The sequence below is a fragment of the Cupressus sempervirens genome, chromosome 5 (genome assembly GCF_028749045.1).
Source record: "Cupressus sempervirens isolate cs-2001-9-10 chromosome 5, ASM2874904v1, whole genome shotgun sequence".
NCBI lineage: Eukaryota > Viridiplantae > Streptophyta > Pinopsida > Cupressales > Cupressaceae > Cupressus > Cupressus sempervirens.
This window is the reverse complement of record NC_143122.1, coordinates 215,522,999-215,543,607: the sequence shown is the minus strand read 5'-3', so window position 1 is coordinate 215,543,607 and position 20,609 is coordinate 215,522,999. Positions and strand designations below refer to the sequence as shown.

At 32.8% G+C, this 20,609-nt stretch overlaps 1 protein-coding gene across 1 annotated transcript; it reads left to right on the top strand.

The window, feature by feature from the left end:
• Positions 1-14,891: 14,891 nt before the first annotated feature.
• Positions 14,892-20,241, top strand: LOC149555194 (cytochrome P450 720B2-like). The gene is made up of 9 exons (XM_089833601.1): positions 14,892-15,172; positions 15,871-16,192; positions 16,660-16,809; positions 16,914-17,153; positions 17,820-17,903; positions 17,995-18,073; positions 18,219-18,337; positions 18,427-18,545; positions 19,977-20,241. The coding sequence occupies exons 1-9, from the start codon at positions 14,949-14,951 to the stop codon at positions 20,092-20,094; spliced, it is 1,455 nt and encodes a 484-aa protein (XP_089689727.1). The 5' UTR covers positions 14,892-14,948; the 3' UTR covers positions 20,095-20,241.
• The last annotated feature ends 368 nt before the right edge of the window (positions 20,242-20,609 follow it).

The window sequence follows — 20,609 nt, the reverse complement described above, 5'->3', positions numbered from 1 at the left end:
GCCACATCATTGTATTAGAATTTATAGTAGCTATTTGTTCTCCCTGCTCAACTCTAGCAACTATTCCTGAACATTCATTTTTCTTTAAAAAAATTAAAGTAGAAGGAACACTATGACCTGTACAAAGATATAAGGTGCCTACTTTCACACCTTTTTCTACTACAAGGGAACCTTTTGAAACCTTCCAATTTTTATCATTATAAGTAAGTACACAACCCTCATCACCGAGTTTTTCTGCTAAAATTAAATTCCTACTCAACCTTGAAATATGTCTTACCTCATGTAGTAGCCAATGATTCTCATTCTGCAACTTAATCTTAACTTTTCTTTTTCCAACAATCTGACAGGGTTCATTAGCCTCCAAATAAAAAAATCCAAAATCCTCTTGGACATAATAAATGAAATAACCTCTATGAGGTGTAGCCTCAAATGAAGCACCAAAATCTAAAACTCATGAAACATCAACACTTTCTAAAGATAGAAGAAAAGCATCCTCTTTAGATTTGTTACTTAGCACATTTGTTCCATCTATTTTATCTCTTTCATTTTTCTTTCGAGTCCAACAATCTTTCTTTTTATGGCTTGGTTTCCCATAGTATCAGTAGTCATTTGGTCCTCTCAATTGAGACCTCCTCCCTTTTGACTTTCCTCTTGATTTCTCACTATTCAAAGCACTTCTTGATGTAACTCTACCTAAGGTTTTCCTATGAGTTTCCTCACTCAAAATAACACCAATCAAATCATCATATTTTAGGGTCCTAGATTTAGGAACAAAATTATTCACAGTGATTACCAATCCATTCTAGCTTTCATGCAAAGAACACAAAATCAAGAGAGCTCTAATTTCTTCATCAAAATTGATACCCATAGAAGATAACTGACTCGTAATAGTATTAAACTCATTCAAATGATCTACAATAGATCCACCTTCTGTTATTTTTGAATGAAATAAATGCTTCTTGAGAAATACCTTATTTGAATTGGAGGGCTTTTCATATAGTTTCGCTAGGGTTTGCATCAACTCTTCTATTGTCTTTGCTTTTGTAATAGTAAATGCCATTGATGGTGCCAGGCATAATTGAATGCTTCCAAGTGCCTTTCTATCCAAAAGATCTTAGTTGTCATTTGACATAGATTCCCGATTCTTGGTTTTTCCTTCCAACGACTTCCATAAATCCTTCTAATAAAGATAGTCTTCCATTTACATCTTCCATAACTGAAAGTTCTTCCCATTAAACCTATCAACCCTCAACTTATCCTTGTATGCCATCACTCCCACTCAACCATGAGACTTTCCTACAGAGGATAATTGAAAAACAAACCTCACTTTAATACCATTTGTTAGGATTAAACCATGAATAGAAATAACAATTACATGCAAATATAAAAAATATTAAAAAATAATAGATCACATAGAAAAAAATACAATACAACAAGATTTAACGTGGTTCATCCAATCCCTGGGCTATGTCCACCAAATAGAAAGTACAATATTATTATGATCCATTGATTACAACTTGATTACAATCCATAATTCCTTACAACTCAATACTGCTGCAAGAACCAATTTTTACATCACAACCATAAAACAATCCCTAACCCTAAGCCCTTTTATACAAGTATTTTTACCACTTTAGGGTTATAATTAATAATTACATGTCGGCCCAAAATTTTGATAAAATATGAAGTATGTATAGTACTTCCCTAATTAGTCACCACAATCTAACAAAAAGCCTATTACCAAATTCATCAATGCCATATCCAAAAAATACACATTTCTTTGACTTAGCTTCTAGCTTGGTTCTATTTTTAGAATTTATATGAGCAACTCCCTCACAACTGAAAGTCTTGAGAAAAGAATAAGTCACCTTCTTACCAATCCATGCTTCCTCTAGAATACCACAGTCTAAAAGAGTAGGGGGACCTCTATTAATCAAATATACAACAATATTGACTACCTCCACCCACATGTTTAAGGGAAATCCAACATGTAACCTCATGCTCCTTGTATGCTCCATTATTGTCTTGTTCATGCAATCAACTACTCCATTTTCCTGTGGAGTCTTTGGGATAGTTTTCTGCCTACAAAAACCATTAGTGGAGAAATAATCTTCAAATTCATTACTACAATACTCACCACCATTATAAAATCTAAGACATTTAATTTCTTACTAGTCTCATTTTCAACCAAACATTTCTATTTCTTAAAAGTTTGAAATACATCAGATTTCTATCTAAAAAAATAAATCAATTTTTTCCTAGTTGCACCATCAATAAATGTAACATAATAATGAGAGCCACCAAGGGAAGATACTTGAGTTGGTGCCCATACATCTATATGCACAACCTCTAATCTCTCACTTTTTTTTTTTCCTTCCCACTCTTCACAAAACTCACTCTCTTTTGTTTTCCATATACACAACTTTCATAGAAATCCATATTAACACATTTCAGACCTAGCAAAACATTCTTTGAATGAATTAATTTCATACCTTTCTCACGCATATTTCCAAGTCTATTGTGCCATAGCACTATATTAGAATCTACAACATCTATTTTTTCTCCCTGCTCAACTACAACAACTATTCCTAAACATTCACTTTTCTCTAAAACAATCAAAGTAGAAAGAACAATATGACCTGTAGAAACATATAAGGTGCCTACTTTCACACCTTTTGGTACTACAAGGGAACATTGTGAAACCTTCCAATTATTATAATTAAAAGTAACTACACAACCCTCATCACAAAGTTTCCTTGCTGAAATTAAATTTCTACTTAGCCTTGGAACATGTCTTACCTCATGTAGTAGCCAATGATTCCCATTCTGCAACTTAATCTTAACTTTTCCCTTTCCAATAATCTAACAAGGTTCATTATCCCCTAAATAAACAAGTCCAAAATCCCCTTGGACATAATCAATAAAATAACCTCTATGAGGTGTAGCATGAAATGAAACAGTAGAATCTAAAACCCGTGAATCATCAATACTTTCTAAAGATAGAAGAAAATCATCATCTTTGGATTTTTTACTTGCCACATTTTCCTACTTGTTCCTTTCTAATTTATCTCCTTCATTTTTCTTTTGAGTCCAACAATATCTCTTCTTATGCCTTGTTTTACCACTGTACTAGCAATCTCTTGGTTGTTTGAATTGAGACCTCTCCCCCTTCAACTTTTCTCTTGATTTCCCACCATTTATGAAATTATTTCCTCTCTTAGTCATTATGCCTCTACTTTGTGCATTGAAAGCACTTTCTAATGTAGATCCATTTGAGGTTTTCTATGAGTTTTCTCACTCAAAATAACATCAATCACATCATCATATTGTAGGGTATTAGATCCAAAGATAGAATTACTCACAACCATTACCAAGCCATTCCATTTTTTAGGAAAAGAACACAAAATCAAGAGAACTCTAATTTCTTCATCAAAATTAGTACCAATAATTGTAACAGTATTAAACTCATTTAAATGACCCACAATAGATCCACCTTCTTCCATTTTCATATTAAATAAATGCTTCATGAGAAATGCCTTATTTGAAGTGGAGGGACTTTCATATAGTGTCACTAGGGTTTTTATCAACTCTTCAGTCATCTTTGCTTTTGTAATGTTAAAATTCACTGCTAGTGCCAAGCATAATCGAATACTTCCAAGTGCCTTTTTGTCTAAAAGAATTATGAAGTATGTAAAATACTTGCTTGATTAGTCACCAAAAACTAACAAAAAAAAACTTTATTTCATACCAAGTCCTCAAAATAAATTTGTTGAGTCAGACTTGACGCTTTTCCAATTTACAATTACAATAGGATCTCATTAAGATAAAATAATACATGCCACATTATATCTGTTCATAATTATATAACATCATGGGCTCAAAATCTTTACAATTATTTCACACGTATGACTTCAAAATTCACACACTTCCTATCCTTATCATCAAGATTTGAACTTCCTTTGTATAAATTTTCATAACCATATTTTATCCCTATTAGGAGATATAATTTGATCATCACAAACTACTTCTTAGGAACTCTATTTGTACACTGTCTTCTATAAATCTCAAATAACTTTTACCAAGCTTAGATTTTATGTATGTGCTTTGGACCACATCATAAAATTACTCTATAGAACATGTCCTCAACTATGGATAACCTCATCTATAATCCTCTATCTACTACTATGTTAGCCTTTAGTATGTTGACATCAATGCTAAACACAGTCATGAATGCAACATGTTACTTCTGTAACAAACTCTCAACTACTCCAGCAATGCTAGGATACTCCCACATAGGAATATCATCAACATGCATGCTAAAAACACTTACATCATTTCAATCTCCTATAATTCCTTCTCTCATAATCTCTGATCCACTCTCTAGGTTCCATGCCTCTACATTTGTTTACACTATTCCATTTTTTACATTTCAAATATTTTCCACTATGTTTAGTCTACCTCCACTATAATGACCCTTTCCAATAGGCCACTAAACAAAACCCTAAATTTAATACACTGCTAAAGTATATTGCTGAAATAAGGAAATAATAGTGCCAATGTATTCATTCAATGAAAACCAAATGTTTTTACAAATGATATGGCAATTTTTAGCACCAAAATATTATGACATGGCACATTACAGAAAAACCCTAACTAGTTGTATACAATTGATAACTTGTTACAACTACAAACTGAAATGAAGAACCTGGATTGATTAGATACTGGAGACTGACTACTGAAGATAATATGGTGAAAGTGTAACTCCACTTGAAACTCCAAACCAGCAATTAAGCACAAGTGAAAGGACTGAAATATCCTTCCCACAGCTGCAATAATTTAGGTGATCTTTCACACCCTCAAAATTGCATACCAATTGAGAGTTTTCATTCTCAATGGCCAATTGTGACTACTTGTAGAAACCCTAGGCTCCACAATGCACATCAACAAAAATCAATAATAAATCTCAATGATAGGCAATAAGCCCTCAATGCCTATTTATTCTTTTTTCCTTGATAGGTCAGCCTCTTTTTTTTAATTATTTCTTTGCTCCTTCCATCAACCTCTAGAACATTACTTAATTTAATGACTTTATAAGATATATCACTTAATTAAATATAAAGTTACCTTGTAATATATTTTTTTATTGATAACTTTATAAATAATCAACTCCTCCAAAATGGGGACATTACAGGTCCGCCCCCCCTAAAAGTGCTTGGCCTCAAGCAATCTTAATGTTGGATGCTGCAAAATCACTTCTCACTCCTAAGTAGCATCTTCAACAAGTAAATCTTTCCACTTAACTAGATACTCTCAGATTACTCTCCTCCGAAGCTGCTTCTCTCTACTATCTAGAATGGATTCTGGCACTAAGATCAATTTTCCCTCATCATCCAAGGGAGGTAATATTGTAGAAGGCATCACATTCTGATCCAATTCTTTTTTGAGGTGTGATACATGAAACACATTGTGCACTCTATTATCTGTAGGAAGCTCCAACTCATAAGCCACCTCACCTACTCACCTGATGATCCTGAATGGTTCATAATAGCCTGGCTTGAGTTTCTCTACACCACTCTTCTTGAGAGTGGACTGCTTATATGGCTGCAACATGAGGTAAATCACATCATTTACCTCAAATCTACACTCAGTCCTCTTCTTGTATGCATACTGATTTTGCTAGTTCTAAGCTCTAGCAATGTTGTCTCTGAGAGTAGTAACTATATCCTTACTTTCCTATAATAGTTCACCTGTACGGGGTACCCAACTATCTCCCAACAACAAATCTAAGAAACTAGGTGCCTCATAACTGTAAAGTGCCATGAAGGGTTTCATTTGTATAGTCATATGGTATGTAGTATTATAACAATACTCACAGAGATATATCCATCGAACCCAAGCTCACTGTTGATCTGCCACATAATTCCTCAAATACCCTTCCACCCATTTGTTTACAATCTCTATTTGACCATCAGTCTGTGAATGATAACTAGTGCTAGGTGTAATCTCAATACCACACAACCGAAATACCTCTTTGCAAAAGTGACTGATTAAGCAACTGTCCCTGTCACTCACAATGCTCTGAGGCAAACCATGTAATCTAAAAACCTCCCTGAAGAAGACCTCTGCCACCTGAGCTATTGAGTATGTAGTAGCGATAGGGAAGAAGTTAGCATATTTTGTCAGCCTATCCACCACCAAATAGATACAATCGCACCCCTGGGCCTTGGGCAAGCCCATAATAAAATCCATAGAGATGCACTCCCACTTCCTGTCAGGAATAGGAAGTGGTTGTAGGAGCCCTGTTGGATAAGTGTGCTCTTTTTTGTTGTGCTAGTAAACATGACACTCATGCACATACTACAAAACATCAGCCTTAAGTCCCTTCCAAGTGAACTATTCCCATAGTAACCTGTAAGTCTTGAAATAGCCAAGATGGCCTACTGTGGGTGAATTATGGAATGTTCTCAAAATCAACTACTTCACTTTTGATCCCGGGACTAAGTAAATCCTATTCTTGTAAATGATCAAATCATCTATGAGAGTGTAACTGGTGTCGATTGTTGTTCCCTCCACTACAGCAGAGGACTACGTGTCTTTGGCATATTCTGCTACAATCAAGTGTCGCCAATCCTCTGATATTTGAATCATAGAAGTGAGGTGTGGCCTATGGGATAAAGCATCTACAAAAATATTCTGTGTCCCCTTAAAATAGGTGATATCAAAATAATATGCCTATAACTTACTCACCCACTTCTGCTAATGATCATTTAGGTCCCGTTGTCCCAAAAAGTGCCTCAAACTATTATGATAAGTTTTAATACAAAATTTGTTGCCCACAAGATACTGTCTGAATTTGGCCAAGGCATGCATGATGACCAACATCTCCTTATCATATATGCTAAATTATCTCTCAGGCCCTCTAAGTTTCCTACTCTCATAAGAAATACGATGCTTGTCTTGCATGAGTACAACACCAACTCCCTCTCCAGAAGCATCACATTGAAGCTCAAATGGCTTCGCGAAATCAGGCAATGCTAATACTGGGCATGCAGTCATTATTTCCTTGAACTGCATAAAACACTCATGTGCCTCCCAAGTCCATAAAAATGCCCCTTTCTTCAACAAATCTATCAAGGGCATTGCATGTTGTGAGTAGCCACTGACAAACCTGTGATAGAATCCACATAGACCAAGGAACCCTCTTAACTATGTAAGGTTCTCTGGTGGTGGCCAATCAACAATAGCATAGATCTTTTCAGGATCCATTTGCACTCCTTCCACACTAATGGTGTCCAAGATACAACAATTCTGTCATCCCCAAATCACATTTGGACTCCTTGGCATACAAGGACTCCCTCTGTAAAATGCTCAATATTGTCTCCAAGTGCTCTAAATGTTCCTACCATGTCCTACTATAGATCAAAATATCATCAAAGAATAGCAACAGAAATTTCCTCAACTGATGGTGGAAGACATTGTTCATAGTGGATTGAAAAGTGGCAGGTGCATTAGTCAAACCAAAAGGCACAACTACAAACTCAAAGTGCCCACAATGACACCAGAAAGCAATTTTCTCAATATCCTTCTCTTGAACTCTAATCTGGTGATAGGCTGATCTCAAATCAATTTTTTTGAAATAACAAGCCCCATGCAATTTGTATATCAACTCATCGATGCATGGGATGGGATACCTATTCTTTATAGTTTTCTTATTCAACACCCTATAATCAATACACATTCATAGAGTACCATCCTTCTTTTTTACCAAAACAACATAAGATGCAAAAGGTGACTTACTTAGGCTGATGTGTCCCATTGCTAGCAACTCCTTTATGGTCCTCTCGATCTCATCTTTGAGTCATTTTGGGTGCCGGTATGGTGTGATCGTGATAGGCTTAGCACCTTCCTCCAACTAGATAATGTGCTCAATACCTCTATCTAGTGGCCTACTGGTGGAATCTCGCTAAAAACCTTCTCATACTTGATTCTCAATTTACGAATATCTAGATGATATTCAATCTTATGTTGCTCTTCCTGGGTAGGCATCAAGGCACATATTGTCACCCTCACTATATTATTATGCCTAGCTAATCTCTCCATCCGTCTAAGTGAGATAGTCTTGACATCACCATTACAAATAGCCTTCAACACATGAGTCTTGCCATCCACCTCAAACCGTATCTCCATATCCTCTAGTCTTAGAGTAACCTCCTTCAAAGAATGTAGCCACTGCATCCCAAGTACTATGTCCATGTCACCCATGTTGACCACATGATAGTCTGCCTTGAACTCATAGTTGTTCAGGCGCAAAGGCAAATCTCGCACCATCCTATCATAGCGAAGAGTATATCCATCAGCTACCTTGACTCTCAATCCTTCAAACTCCTCAGTAATGAGTCCATGCCTCTCCAAAAATTGTGCATCAATGAAATTATGTGTGACACCTATATCCAATAGAGTAATAACCTTCTACCCTGCTAAGATTCCCCAAAGTCTGAAAGATCCCTCTCTTTGAATACTGGATAGACATGCCTCCTGTAAATGTAGCTCTGGAGCCTATTTTTCTCAGCACTATCTATCTCCTATTTACCCTCTACCCCATTAGGATGGTCATCATGGTGCTTTGAGTTGTCTAAATCTGAACCCTCATAATAAGCCCACATCGCCTGGTTAGCCTTCCCCTTAGGCCTCATAAGGACCTTTGCAAAAGAAGCATCACTTCTTCCTACATAGTTCATTAAGTGTTTCCTTATCCAATGGTACAATTGACTTGCCTTTTGAGTCACTAACCTTCTCTTTACCCTTGTTGAATTCCCCTTTGTTATCTCTAAATGATGAAGAACCCCTCGAACTAAACCGATTTGCTGGAGCAGCAAGTTCCATACTGTGGGCTTTCTTCATGGCTTCTTGTAATGTAGGAGGATCAAAAGCCTTTACCCACCCCTTGAGTGGTTCAATTAATCCCTCTATGAATAAAATGACTAGCTTCTATTCTGAAATATCAAGCACCATCACTGCAAGATTCTAGAAGTCATTGATAAATTTTTCTAAGCTTCCTCACTGTCTCAATTGGGCTAACTCCCGGAAATAAACTTCAAGATATTTTTTTATCAAACCTTTCTATCAATCTATCCATGAATTCCTGATAATTGGTTATCTGGTTATGTTGCAATATGATCATGCCATGTGTCCACCAATCATGTGTTGCCCCATCTAAGTGTAAAGTGGCATACTTGAGCGCTTCAAATTCTATCATAGTCTTTAGAGATAGGAAAGTATCCACTGTAGACACCTAAAAACCTTTAGAAAATAAAGTATTTTTATTTTCTGAAAAAATTTTGATGACATCATCATTTATTAATTAATTAATTAATTTTTATGCCATTAAATCCCTTTATCTTAATTAAAAATATTTAATTAAAGAATCCCTCCCAAAAATGTTTAAATCTTATTTAAATATTATTTCCTTATTTATTAATTATTTAATTAATAAATTGACAAAAAAACCCAAAATAAATAAAAAAATTATTTTTTGCCCAAAACTTGGCCAATTTCCTTAAGGCCACTAACCTCTTCCAAAATCTTCTAATCCTTCTTTAATTTTGATTAAAGGCTAATCCCATCATTTCCTACCCCTAATCCCAACTCAAAATATTTAATTAAGATTAAATATTAATTCTCATATTTATTAAAAATGTTTTAATAAATATCTCCTCAACCCAAACCCTTGAAATAAATAAAACTTTATTTATTTCTTAAAAACCTTATTTATCCTCATCCTAAGAAGTTCTAGACTCTTCTAGAAAGTCTTCATCCTCATCCTAGGAAGTTCTAGACTATTCTAGAAAGTCTTTATCCTCATCCAAAGTCTAGACTCTTCTAGAAGATGTCTTTAAACCTAATCCTAATCCCCTCCTAACCTTGTCACATTCTCTAAACATGGGTTAAGACTTACTAACCCAAGCCAAAGTTAACAAATATCTCCTCCTTCACCCACCCTCATTAAATGCCATCCACTTGCCTATCCCTAAGCTAATCCTAAACCATCCTAATCCATCCTCTAATCATTTGCACAATCCTAAGCAAGCTTAAAACCTTCCTAATCAAGCCCAAGTCGAAATTCCTCTCATCTCCCTCAAAATATCTCAACCATAAAACTTTATGAAGCCCACTAGGCCATAAATGACTCTTCCAAGCCCTTTTATTGCTCTTACAAGCCATTATGAGGGTCTTTATGAAGATTTTATCCCTTGAGCCTCCTTTGTTGACTCATCCTTTCTCTTTCCTCCATCCTCTCACCCTGTGACATATGTCACTCTCTGATTGGCTATAAGGAAGCACAATCCATGTGCTCTCCTCTCATGCAATCTGAGCCTTCCATAAGCTTTTTCCCATCCTTGCATCCTAGCCCTTGATCCCTCAAGCCCTTTGCCTATTTAAGGAATCCTCTCCCAAGCCATTTTAACACAATCCATGAAGTAAAGTCATAATGCCATTTTAAGAAGCCATTTTACATCAAAACCATACACTCACACCCAAATTCCAATTCCATTTGAAGCCATTTTTGAAGCATAAGCTGAGCATACATCCTATCTATTTAGACAAAGCCACTCAACAAGAGAGCTTCTTATTGAGAGAGTCCATTAATGGCTCATATTCTCAATTGAGAGCTCATCTTAGTCTATCTTGAAGTTTATGAATTTTGTTTAGTTTGTAGAAGCTTTATTTAAATTTGGTTTCTATTAGCATACTAACATTGCTCATATACATCCACCTTATGAATCCAAGCATGAGCAGTCATTTTTCCACTGCCATCAAATGTGGGTAATACCAACTTGTTGGTGACCTATTGCAACTCATTATGTTTATCTGCCTACTTTTGCTTGGTAGCTCTATAGTTCAGGTACCTGTCAAATGTCCACCCATCCTGTACATATTTTGGTAATGAATCCCACTCATTCCTTGCTTGTTGAAGTTCATCTACAATATGTGTTACCATAGCATTAGGTGTGCATGCTAGAGTTTCTTCCCTGAATGTAGGATGTGTGGGGTCTGTCAGCTATTCTAGACCGTGTCCTATGTTGTGATCCTTCTATGCTCTTGTCATCCTGATTAGTACCATGATTATTTCTCCTATTTTCCCCAATCAAATGTTGCATCATAACCATCATTGCATGTGTACTTGCCTTTATTGATTGTAGAAGCCTCTCTTGATGCTATAAAGTCTCATCATCTCACACACTTCTGGCTGGGCTTCGAGAACGTCTCTCAGCCATATTCTTAGTTATGTTGGTTCCTTGTGTAAATTAGCTGGATAAACCATATCAAGCTGGCAGGAAACCTGCTCTAATACCACTATAATGACCCTTTCCAATAGGCCACTAAATAAAACCCTAAATTTAATACATTGCTAAAGTATATTGCTGAAATAAGGAAATAATAGTGCCAATGTATTCATTCAATGAAAACCAAATGTTTTTACAAATGATATGGAAATTTTCAGCACCAAAACATTATGAAATGGCACATTATAGACAAACCCTAACTAGCTGTATACAATTGAGAACTTGTTACAACTACAAACTAAAATGAAGAACCTGGATTGATCAGATACTAGAGACTGACTGCTGAAGATGATATGGTGAAAGTGCAACTCCACTTGAAACTCCAAACCAACAATTAAGCACAAGTGAAAGGACTGAAATATCCTTCCCACAACTGCAATAATTTAGGTGATCTTTCACACCCTCAAAATTGCGTACCAATTAAGAGTTTTTGTTCTCAATGGCCAGTTGCGACTACTTGCAGAAACCCTAGGCTCCACAACTCACATCAGCAAAAATCAATAATAAATACTAATGATAGGCAATGAGCCCTCAATGCCTATTTATTCTTTTTTCCTTGATAGGTCAGCCTCTTTTTAAAACTATTTCTTTGCTCCTTCTAGCAACCTCTAGAACATTATTTTATTTAATGAATTTATAAGATATATCACATAATTAAATATAAAGTTACCTTGTAATATTATTTTTTATTGATAACTTTATAAATAATTAACTCCTCCAAAACGGGGACATTACATCCACTAGATCCTACCTTGAATAACCTATTCTTGAGAATGGTTCATATGCTATTACAACTAGTCAATTTAACCAATTCATTTTACCATAACACCTTGCAACCATACTAACACCAAAATCCTCTAGATTTGAACATCTTTGAAACACCTATAACCCAAAGATTCACTTGCACAAATTTGATAAGTATAATTTAAGGGGATATCAATATATGCAAGTATCTTATTTCACTACATTCTATAGAGACTTCTTGAATCAAGAGCATTTACTATCAAAACTCTTTTCATAGCCTCTTAAGGTTACCACATTGGATTAGTCTTTTATTTTCTTAATAACTGAATCTTTTCATTCGAATAGTTTAGAGTCAAATTCTTAAACATCTTAAAGCTATAATTAGTCCTAAGACCACCATCACTAATTTGGTCCATTTAAAACAAGGGCCTAAAAAAAAGACACCAAATTCATCTCTAGATATAAATCACTTTACTCTTTGATCCCTTATGTCCTAATTTTTTTTACATCTAAAGGATGATAATGGGCATTCTATAAGGGCCCATTTGGTTGTTGGAATTTGTTATTTTGGATTTGTTTTTCTAGAGTTTGTTATTGTGGACTTCTTATTCTAGAATTTTTTATTCTAGACCTGTTTGATTCACAAATCTAAAATTAGATTTTGAGTTGAAATTGAAAATTGATTTTTTGATCTAGTTGCAATTGAGCAGTCATGAGAGATATGGGATTTCCTCCTACTGAGATGCTGATTGAAAACTGAGTGTGTGCTCAAACAACATTTCTTGTGCTTGGAGTAATTTCAACAAAAGGTTCAGACTGATATTTTTTTCAACTTCTTTTTGCTAATCTCCTCTAGCCTTGTTGCAAAAATAGCCAACATAAGGCAAAGATCCAAAAATCTAATCTCTCCCTTCTCAAATGGAAATTACTTCATCCCTTTCCCATACCAATGTACATGATCACACCTACCCAAGTCAAATGAAACAAATGGATCAAAGTAGGGAATCTAATAAGTGTGAAATTTGACATCTATTTAAACTTACTCATGTCCTTGAATGGTCTACGATAACTTTAAGCTGGATTTGGCATGTCAAGAAAAATGGGCTTTCTTTAGGATGTCTACAACATTGGAGTTTCAGTGAATCTCATGACCTTGTTTTTGAACCGAAGCTAGGTGTGTGTGCAAATAAAGCAAAAACTCATTTGATGAAATGATAAGCTAACTGAAAAAATCCAATCCGATGCACTGCACAATCACTTTTCTCATAGGAGAGGGAAAGGGAAACCCATCCACAATTCTGTCCATTATAAGGAAAAAGGTAAAAAACCCATGGGCAAATTTTTTTGGATCAATTATTAAAAAGGGAAATGAGAATTGGAGTTGCCAATTATAATTCCATCTATTTTGGTGGAGTATCAAATTCTCATGTTGGGTCCAAAATGGAAATACAAATTGTAATTCCTAATTCCAATTTGGTGCACCCAAACTGAGAATTAGAAATTCTAGGAATTTGTTGATTTCTCTTCTAGTTCAATTCTCGCAAACAAACATGTCCTAACTGAATGGAGGGAGAATGCCCTTTTTCTATGTACATGTATTGCACTACATGATAATAAAAAGACTTTAATCTAGTATGGAGTTCCATTCCATCCTTTTGTCTAGATGGTCACAAAGTATGTCTTCTTTTGAGGAATTGAAGGAAAGTAAAGCTTTTTCAAATGTCATAAAAATACCACAAAATGCAACATAGTAGAGTTTTGACTTGTTATCTAATTCTTAATAAAGTGCATTACAAAGCGACAAAGATGAATAAATGCAAATATAATCAAGGCTAAGAGAAGTGGATAAGAACATAAGAAAATGTCTAGAAACATAGACATAAGAATAAACAAAGAAATAAGACAAACTAATGAAAAATATAGAATTCAAAAAATGAATAAAATATATATTAAAGAAAATAACATAAACAATCTCTTTACAATATTATTTATTTACATTAACAATATACCAAGACTTTAGAAAATTACTTATATTTTTACACACACAAAATACAATATATAATAAAATGATACAATCTTTGAACCATCTCTTTAATCTTTATTCATCATTTGCACCTACCTAATTGAACCATCTCTTTAATCTTTATTCATCATTTGCACCTACCTAACTGAAGACAACATAAAATTGAATAATTATAATAGCCAATAAACTGAACACTACATGCAAGGCATACAAAAAAATACTAAAAGTTGAACACTACATCCAAGAAAAAAAAATACTAAAGTTGAACACTACATGCAAGAAAAAAAAAACATACTAAAAGTTGAAACATACAATTAGAACATAATATAAGGACAGATCAAACAAAAAGCTAACACCATTGTCGTCTAAATGGCATATAATAGTTGCTGTAAAGACGACAAGCGTTAAGAAAAAAGACATCCATTTTCGGTTTTGAGGCGGCCTGGAATCGATAGAGCAAAATGAAGTCTAGAAATAAGAAACTTGTATCCATTAAGTTGTAGCGGGCATTTTCCTACTCCATTCAACTGAGAATTCTCTTAGTCTTTCTCCAAATTTTTAAGGATTGTCTTTGTACTTCATTGTGAATCCACAAAAGTTTAAATTGTCCCGGAGGAAGAAGACAAACAAGGAAAACAGCATCTTAGTAATATAATCACAACAGCATCTTGACAAGACAAAAACTGGCATCTTAATAACATAATTGCATAATTTTAATGATTCTTTGTAAGCCTATAAAATCTATTAGTGGAGGAAGACAAATTACTAATTGAGGGTTATTAGCCTGAAATATTTTGTGCACTTTTCATTTGCTCAAACATTAACAGGCGCAAAGGATGGCCTTCATGGAAGATTTTGCAGTTTCTTTGTTGATGGGCATTTTTTCTTTGGCAATGCTTGTGTTATACTTTCATAGAAGATCCAAAAGTTCTTGTGTTGAAAAACTCACACTGCCTCCCGGATCAACGGGATGGCCTCTCCTTGGAGAGAATATCCAGTTCTTTCTCTCTTCTATATCATCTGGTTTTCCAAGATCTTTTATCGATCAGCGAGAAGCTCGGTAAGATGGAGTATTAGAAATCAAAGACTCTATATACATAAGAGTCCTAACATTATATAGTGAATATAATGTTGGCAAACTGGTTAGCAGCATATTTCTTTTGAGATTAGTGACAAAGGATTAATTGTGTTTTTCTGGATTCTTTAAGTACGGTAGTCATTGATAGGTCGATCTTTTAGTGCAACAACAACTACACTTGTGACAAGTGGTATCAAAGCTTGATTATAGGTTTGAATCTCCTCGAACAACATTAAGGGGAAGATTGCTGACAAAATGGTCAGCATCGCTCCCCTCCAGATTCATGACAAGTGACTAACCCTTTCCTCTGGATTTATAAGTATAGTCTTCTGTCAGACTGTCAGGATTTGATCTTACAAGATTTTGTTGAAATAGTTTTCTATATCTCTTAATATTAGCAAAGTTGAATGATCCTACAGAATTCATTCGAGAACAATTCTTGAGGATGTGTCTCATATGATTTTGGTAGGATGAATAGTGAATGAATATCCCTCAATCCTTAACTCAAAGTCTAAAATTTTCTTCCCACATCAAATACTATTGAACTCCAATAATTGATTTCAGAATTCCAAACATCTATATTTCTAATTGTAATCACTGTTCTAGACTGTTAAAACCTAATTCTCGAAGAATTTATTTTAGCCTGGTCATTTACAAAGATTTGTTGTTATTGTTTTCAGATATGGCAACATCTTCTCGTCGAACTTATTGGGAAGGCAGGTTATTGTATCTGTGAATGCAAAATTCAACAAATTTGTGCTGCAAAATGAAGGAAAGCTGTTCAAAAATTTCAATACCCAGCATTTCATAGAGATAACTGGGAAATATGGTTTGCTTTCTCTACATGGAGATCTTCACAAGAAAATCTATGGAGTAACTGTTAATTTACTCAGCCACGAAAAACTGTGCTCCCATTTCATGGATGATATTGAAGATCTATTAAAAAATACAATGTCTGAATGGAATGGAAAGAAGGTCAAACTACAAGATGAGTGCCATCAGGCAAGTATAGATGAGATACACTTTTGAATCACATAGATACCATTAATTTTTTTGGCTTAGTTTTCTATGATAGTAGATAGGCCCTAATATTTTCTGTTGAGAATCTTTCGGTTCATTTCAATTTAAAATAGTTTTTGTTTCTATCAATAATAATAATGTTATCACAGATCAGCATGAATACAAAAGCTATTGATTCACATGCTTTAGGTTAAATTTGTTGGGTGTAGTTTTCTATGAAGTAGGTATCATGTGACCTTAGATCAGTATCAATTATTTTCTTAGACAACCTAACCTTTCTTTTCATTTTAAAATAGGATTTGTCCTTATCAATACCATTGTCATTGTAGATCAATACTGACTAATTATCTTGTTTTCATTAAAAAAAATTACTTTTCATTGTTCAATGATACGGTATCAAATGACAATTATATGGTTTTGATTTGTATTGATTGAATTTGTGGGTATAGATTATTTTGAATCTCATGGCAAAGCAATTGCTGGATTTATCTCCTTCTAAAGAAACAGAGGAGATGGCCAAGAAGTTTCACATCTTTTCAGCAGCAATTGTGTGTCTTCCCCTTAGAATTCCTGGCACAACATTTTACAAAGGACTTAAGGTTAGAAAAATCTAAACTCTTGTACATCAACAATGATGAAATTAAATTGAAGTCATTAGCTTTTAATTTTTGGGTTTTAATCATTATTGTTTACACTTTAACAGGCAAGGAAATATCTATTAAACAAGATATATGAGATTATGGGAGAGAGGAGGAAACATCCTGAAGTTGTTCACAATGATCTTTTGTCAAAGTTTCTAAAGGAGGAACCTCCTCTTTCTGATGAATTCGTGGCAGAAACCCTTCTATTTCTGCTCTTTGCAGGCCATGAAACTGTCTCGCGTTCTATGGCAATGAGCATCATGTTTCTTACAGAGTGTCCTCAAGCAGTGAAACAACTCCAAGTGAGTACTCCTCATAACATTATGTTATATTTATGAGGGATTTTTGAAAAAAATAAAAATGATCATAATGAACAAATTTATAATTTTTAAACAAGAATAATGTACAACTATTTGTATAATGTGTTAGCAAATTAAAAAGAAATATATTTCAAATACAATCTGTGACTACTCTTTGATCATACTAGTTAAGTTTTTTTTTTAAACATAAAGTAGTTAAGATGTCTTTTTTCAAATTTGAACAATTGACAACCAAAAAAAATGATCATATATTAAATATTAGCATGTCTTTGGACTATTCATATTTAAATATAAAGCGGTTCAACAAACAGAATCACAAATATCTATTTCATCTAAATATAGAGCACTCGAATAATCAGAAGCACAAATAGATTTCTATTTTAGTGAAAAGTTAGTCATATAAAAACATAAATCTACAATGTCATTTATTATTATGAGAACTATTAAATATACATATAAAATCGTTATTTGGTTTCTGTCATTGATGTATTCGTAGTCCAATTCACTGTTTGTTTCCTCTTTTGTGAGAATTTAACTAATATGTTTGTCTTTTGCATTGGAAGTAACAATCAATTTGAATTTTTGTGGTGGAAGTATTATTGAATTAGTCTTTTATAATAGAAATGATTATCGAATTTGTTCTTGCAGGATGAACATGATCAAATATTGAAATCAAATGGCAATAAAAAACTAAGCTGGGACGACTATAAATCAATGAAATTCACTCAACATGTTCGTGTAATTTATTAATTTTTTTTCCATTTCCCAAAGATATTGTTCTTAGACTAGAAAATGTATTAAAAGACTGAAAACATGTTCTCAGGTTATTAATGAGACTCTTCGTCTAGGAAACGTTGGGCAGTACTTGCTCAGAGAAAGTACCAAAGACATAGAAATAGAAGGTAAGACAATTAATATTTCTACATGTTATGACAATGGTTTTTTAAATTGAAGTTTGAGTTCATTTATTTATCTTTTCTATTGATTTGAATCATATTCAATAATCCAGTTGTATCGAATCTAATTTTTTATTTATTTTTAATATAGGTTATCAATTTCCAAAGGGATTGACATTCCTACTCTTTTTGTCTGGAGTTCACACGGACGAGAAAAACTATGCCGATGCTTCCAAGTTCAATCCATGGCGTTGGGAATCATGCGATTATGTAAAAAAAAGTTTTTAGATTTTTTTGAAAAAAAAAAATGAAAATTAGGGTTAACTTCACAATTAACAGTTCTGTTGCAAACACTGCAGGGGGTCACAAATAGTCCAATGTTTATGCCATTTGGAGGAGGTCCTAGACTCTGCCCGGGGCATAATCTAGCAAGGCTTGAATTGGCGCTTTTCTTACATCATTTCGTTACTAAATTTAGGTGAGTTATGTAGATAATTTTCATTCTGATTAAATTGTTGTGGTTTTTGGTTTTTAAAGTTTGGATTAGATTTTATTGGTATTTATCATTGGAAAACTATTCTGTGATCAATTTAACTTTCAATCAATTAAAATTAAGTATTTGTTTATTTTCTAATATAGCATATAAAAAATTATAGAATGACACAAATATACAGATTATATTGATCAAATCTTATTTTAGATAATATTTTAATATGAACATTTTTTCTTAAATTATATTTCTTTTAATGATGGTACATATTAAATAACATATGCACATTTAAACTATTAGTTTATCTACGAATATCCATCTTTTTTGTTCAATTAGGAATGTGTGTCGCACTATATATATTATTTTTTGACAACCCACCATTGGAAACAAACTTAATTTTTTCATGAAAAAATAGTTAAGAGATAAATATCTCTAAATTGATTTCTTCTCAATTATGTCTTTTATATTTTATAAAACTATTATCTTTAAATTCATGAAGTACAATAAGCCACATATATAATGGTAGATAGCATCTCTCTAGATTGATAAGTAGGAGATATTTAAAAGTAGTCAAAGTGTGATATTGCAAATCAAACTCATTTTTTATTCTAAATATCACAATCTCTATAGATTTTACTATTAGAAATATGAAAATCTAAATAATCATCATATTTCCTATTAATGATATGTATTTCCATAGTTTTAATTATTTACTTTCAATTTCCAAGTGTTTTAAATCTTCTCTTAAACTTAACTATCTTATCTCTTTATTTCTATCTTAGCTACTAGCGATTTTAAATGTATTTTGTATATAAATCAAAATCAAGATACTATATTATAAACAATATAACTTATTTCTCTATACTAGACTTACATTATTTCTACAATTTATATTTCATAAATATATTTATCTAATGTGTTGTTATACCTTTTGTAATTAGAAAATTATCTAAACTTGAATAATTAAAACAATAACACTTAAATGAATTACACTATTTGGAATTTCTTTTTTAATAGATTAAGTAATCAAATATTCTTTAGATGTTACTTGATTGTACTATTTATCAGACATATTTTTTTAAAGATTTACTTATAAAATAATCAGCAATTTATAAAACATTCTTGTGAAAAATAGTTTAGAAAGAGAAATTGAAGTTATATAGACATAGTATAAGTATAATCAAATGATTAAATATTTGAACATAAATAATAGCACCAATCAAATTAAACAATGTGATTGGAAATGACATTTATGAATTCACCATGTTTAATTTTTACTATAAATGTATATATAAATTAATTTTTATATTTTAATTTGAACCTTAAATCTAAATGTAACTTACAAAGCATTCTGGAATTTGTATTTATTGAAAGTTGTTTTTTTCTAAGAGACATTTAATACTATCTATGTCATTGCAGGTGGAATACACTAATACGCGATCGGATATCATATTTCCCCTTTCCTCACATTGTTCATGGACTCCCGATTGAAATTTATTCTAGAGAGCGAAATAATTTGAAGTTTGAAAATTCTTAGATTGCAAATATCAAATTTTGTAATGCTTCCACGTAGGCACTATCTCTGATTTATGAAGGGTGATTCTATATCTCTATTTTATTATGCTTCCATGTAGGCACTATCTCTGATTTATGAAGGATGATTCTATATCTCTATTTTATTTTAGTGAATAGTGTATATTTAACTTAAATTAATGAAAATGGTTTTTTAAGTTAAAATATATAATATTTTTAAATTTTCAAATATTTTAAATAATTTTTGTACAATAGAAAAAATATATTAATTTTATAGATAATTAATATATTAGTTCAAAAATAATAGTTTTTATTCTTTTGATAATTCTAATATCTTAAAATATGTATGATATCTAATCTATGTTTTAAAGATTCAATTGCTTAACTATACTTAATTTTTAATGGAAAATTACTGTATAAAATATTAATAATATAAGTTTGAAAAAAATATTGTAGTTCTTTAGTGTATATAATTAAGTCATAATACATTTTTGACACTTCAAAAGATTCACTAAATGT

Bases quoted from the DNA above. Each gene is read 5' to 3' on its own strand.
- LOC149555194 (XM_089833601.1), top strand. From the start codon at position 14,949: ATGGCCTTCATGGAAGATTTTGCAGTTTCTTTGTTGATGGGCATTTTT. The intron at 17,904-17,994 runs GTTCGTGTAATT...ACATGTTCTCAG, and splicing joins CAATGAAATTCACTCAACAT to GTTATTAATGAGACTCTTCG. The intron at 18,338-18,426 runs GTAAAAAAAAGT...CAAACACTGCAG, and splicing joins GTTGGGAATCATGCGATTAT to GGGGTCACAAATAGTCCAAT.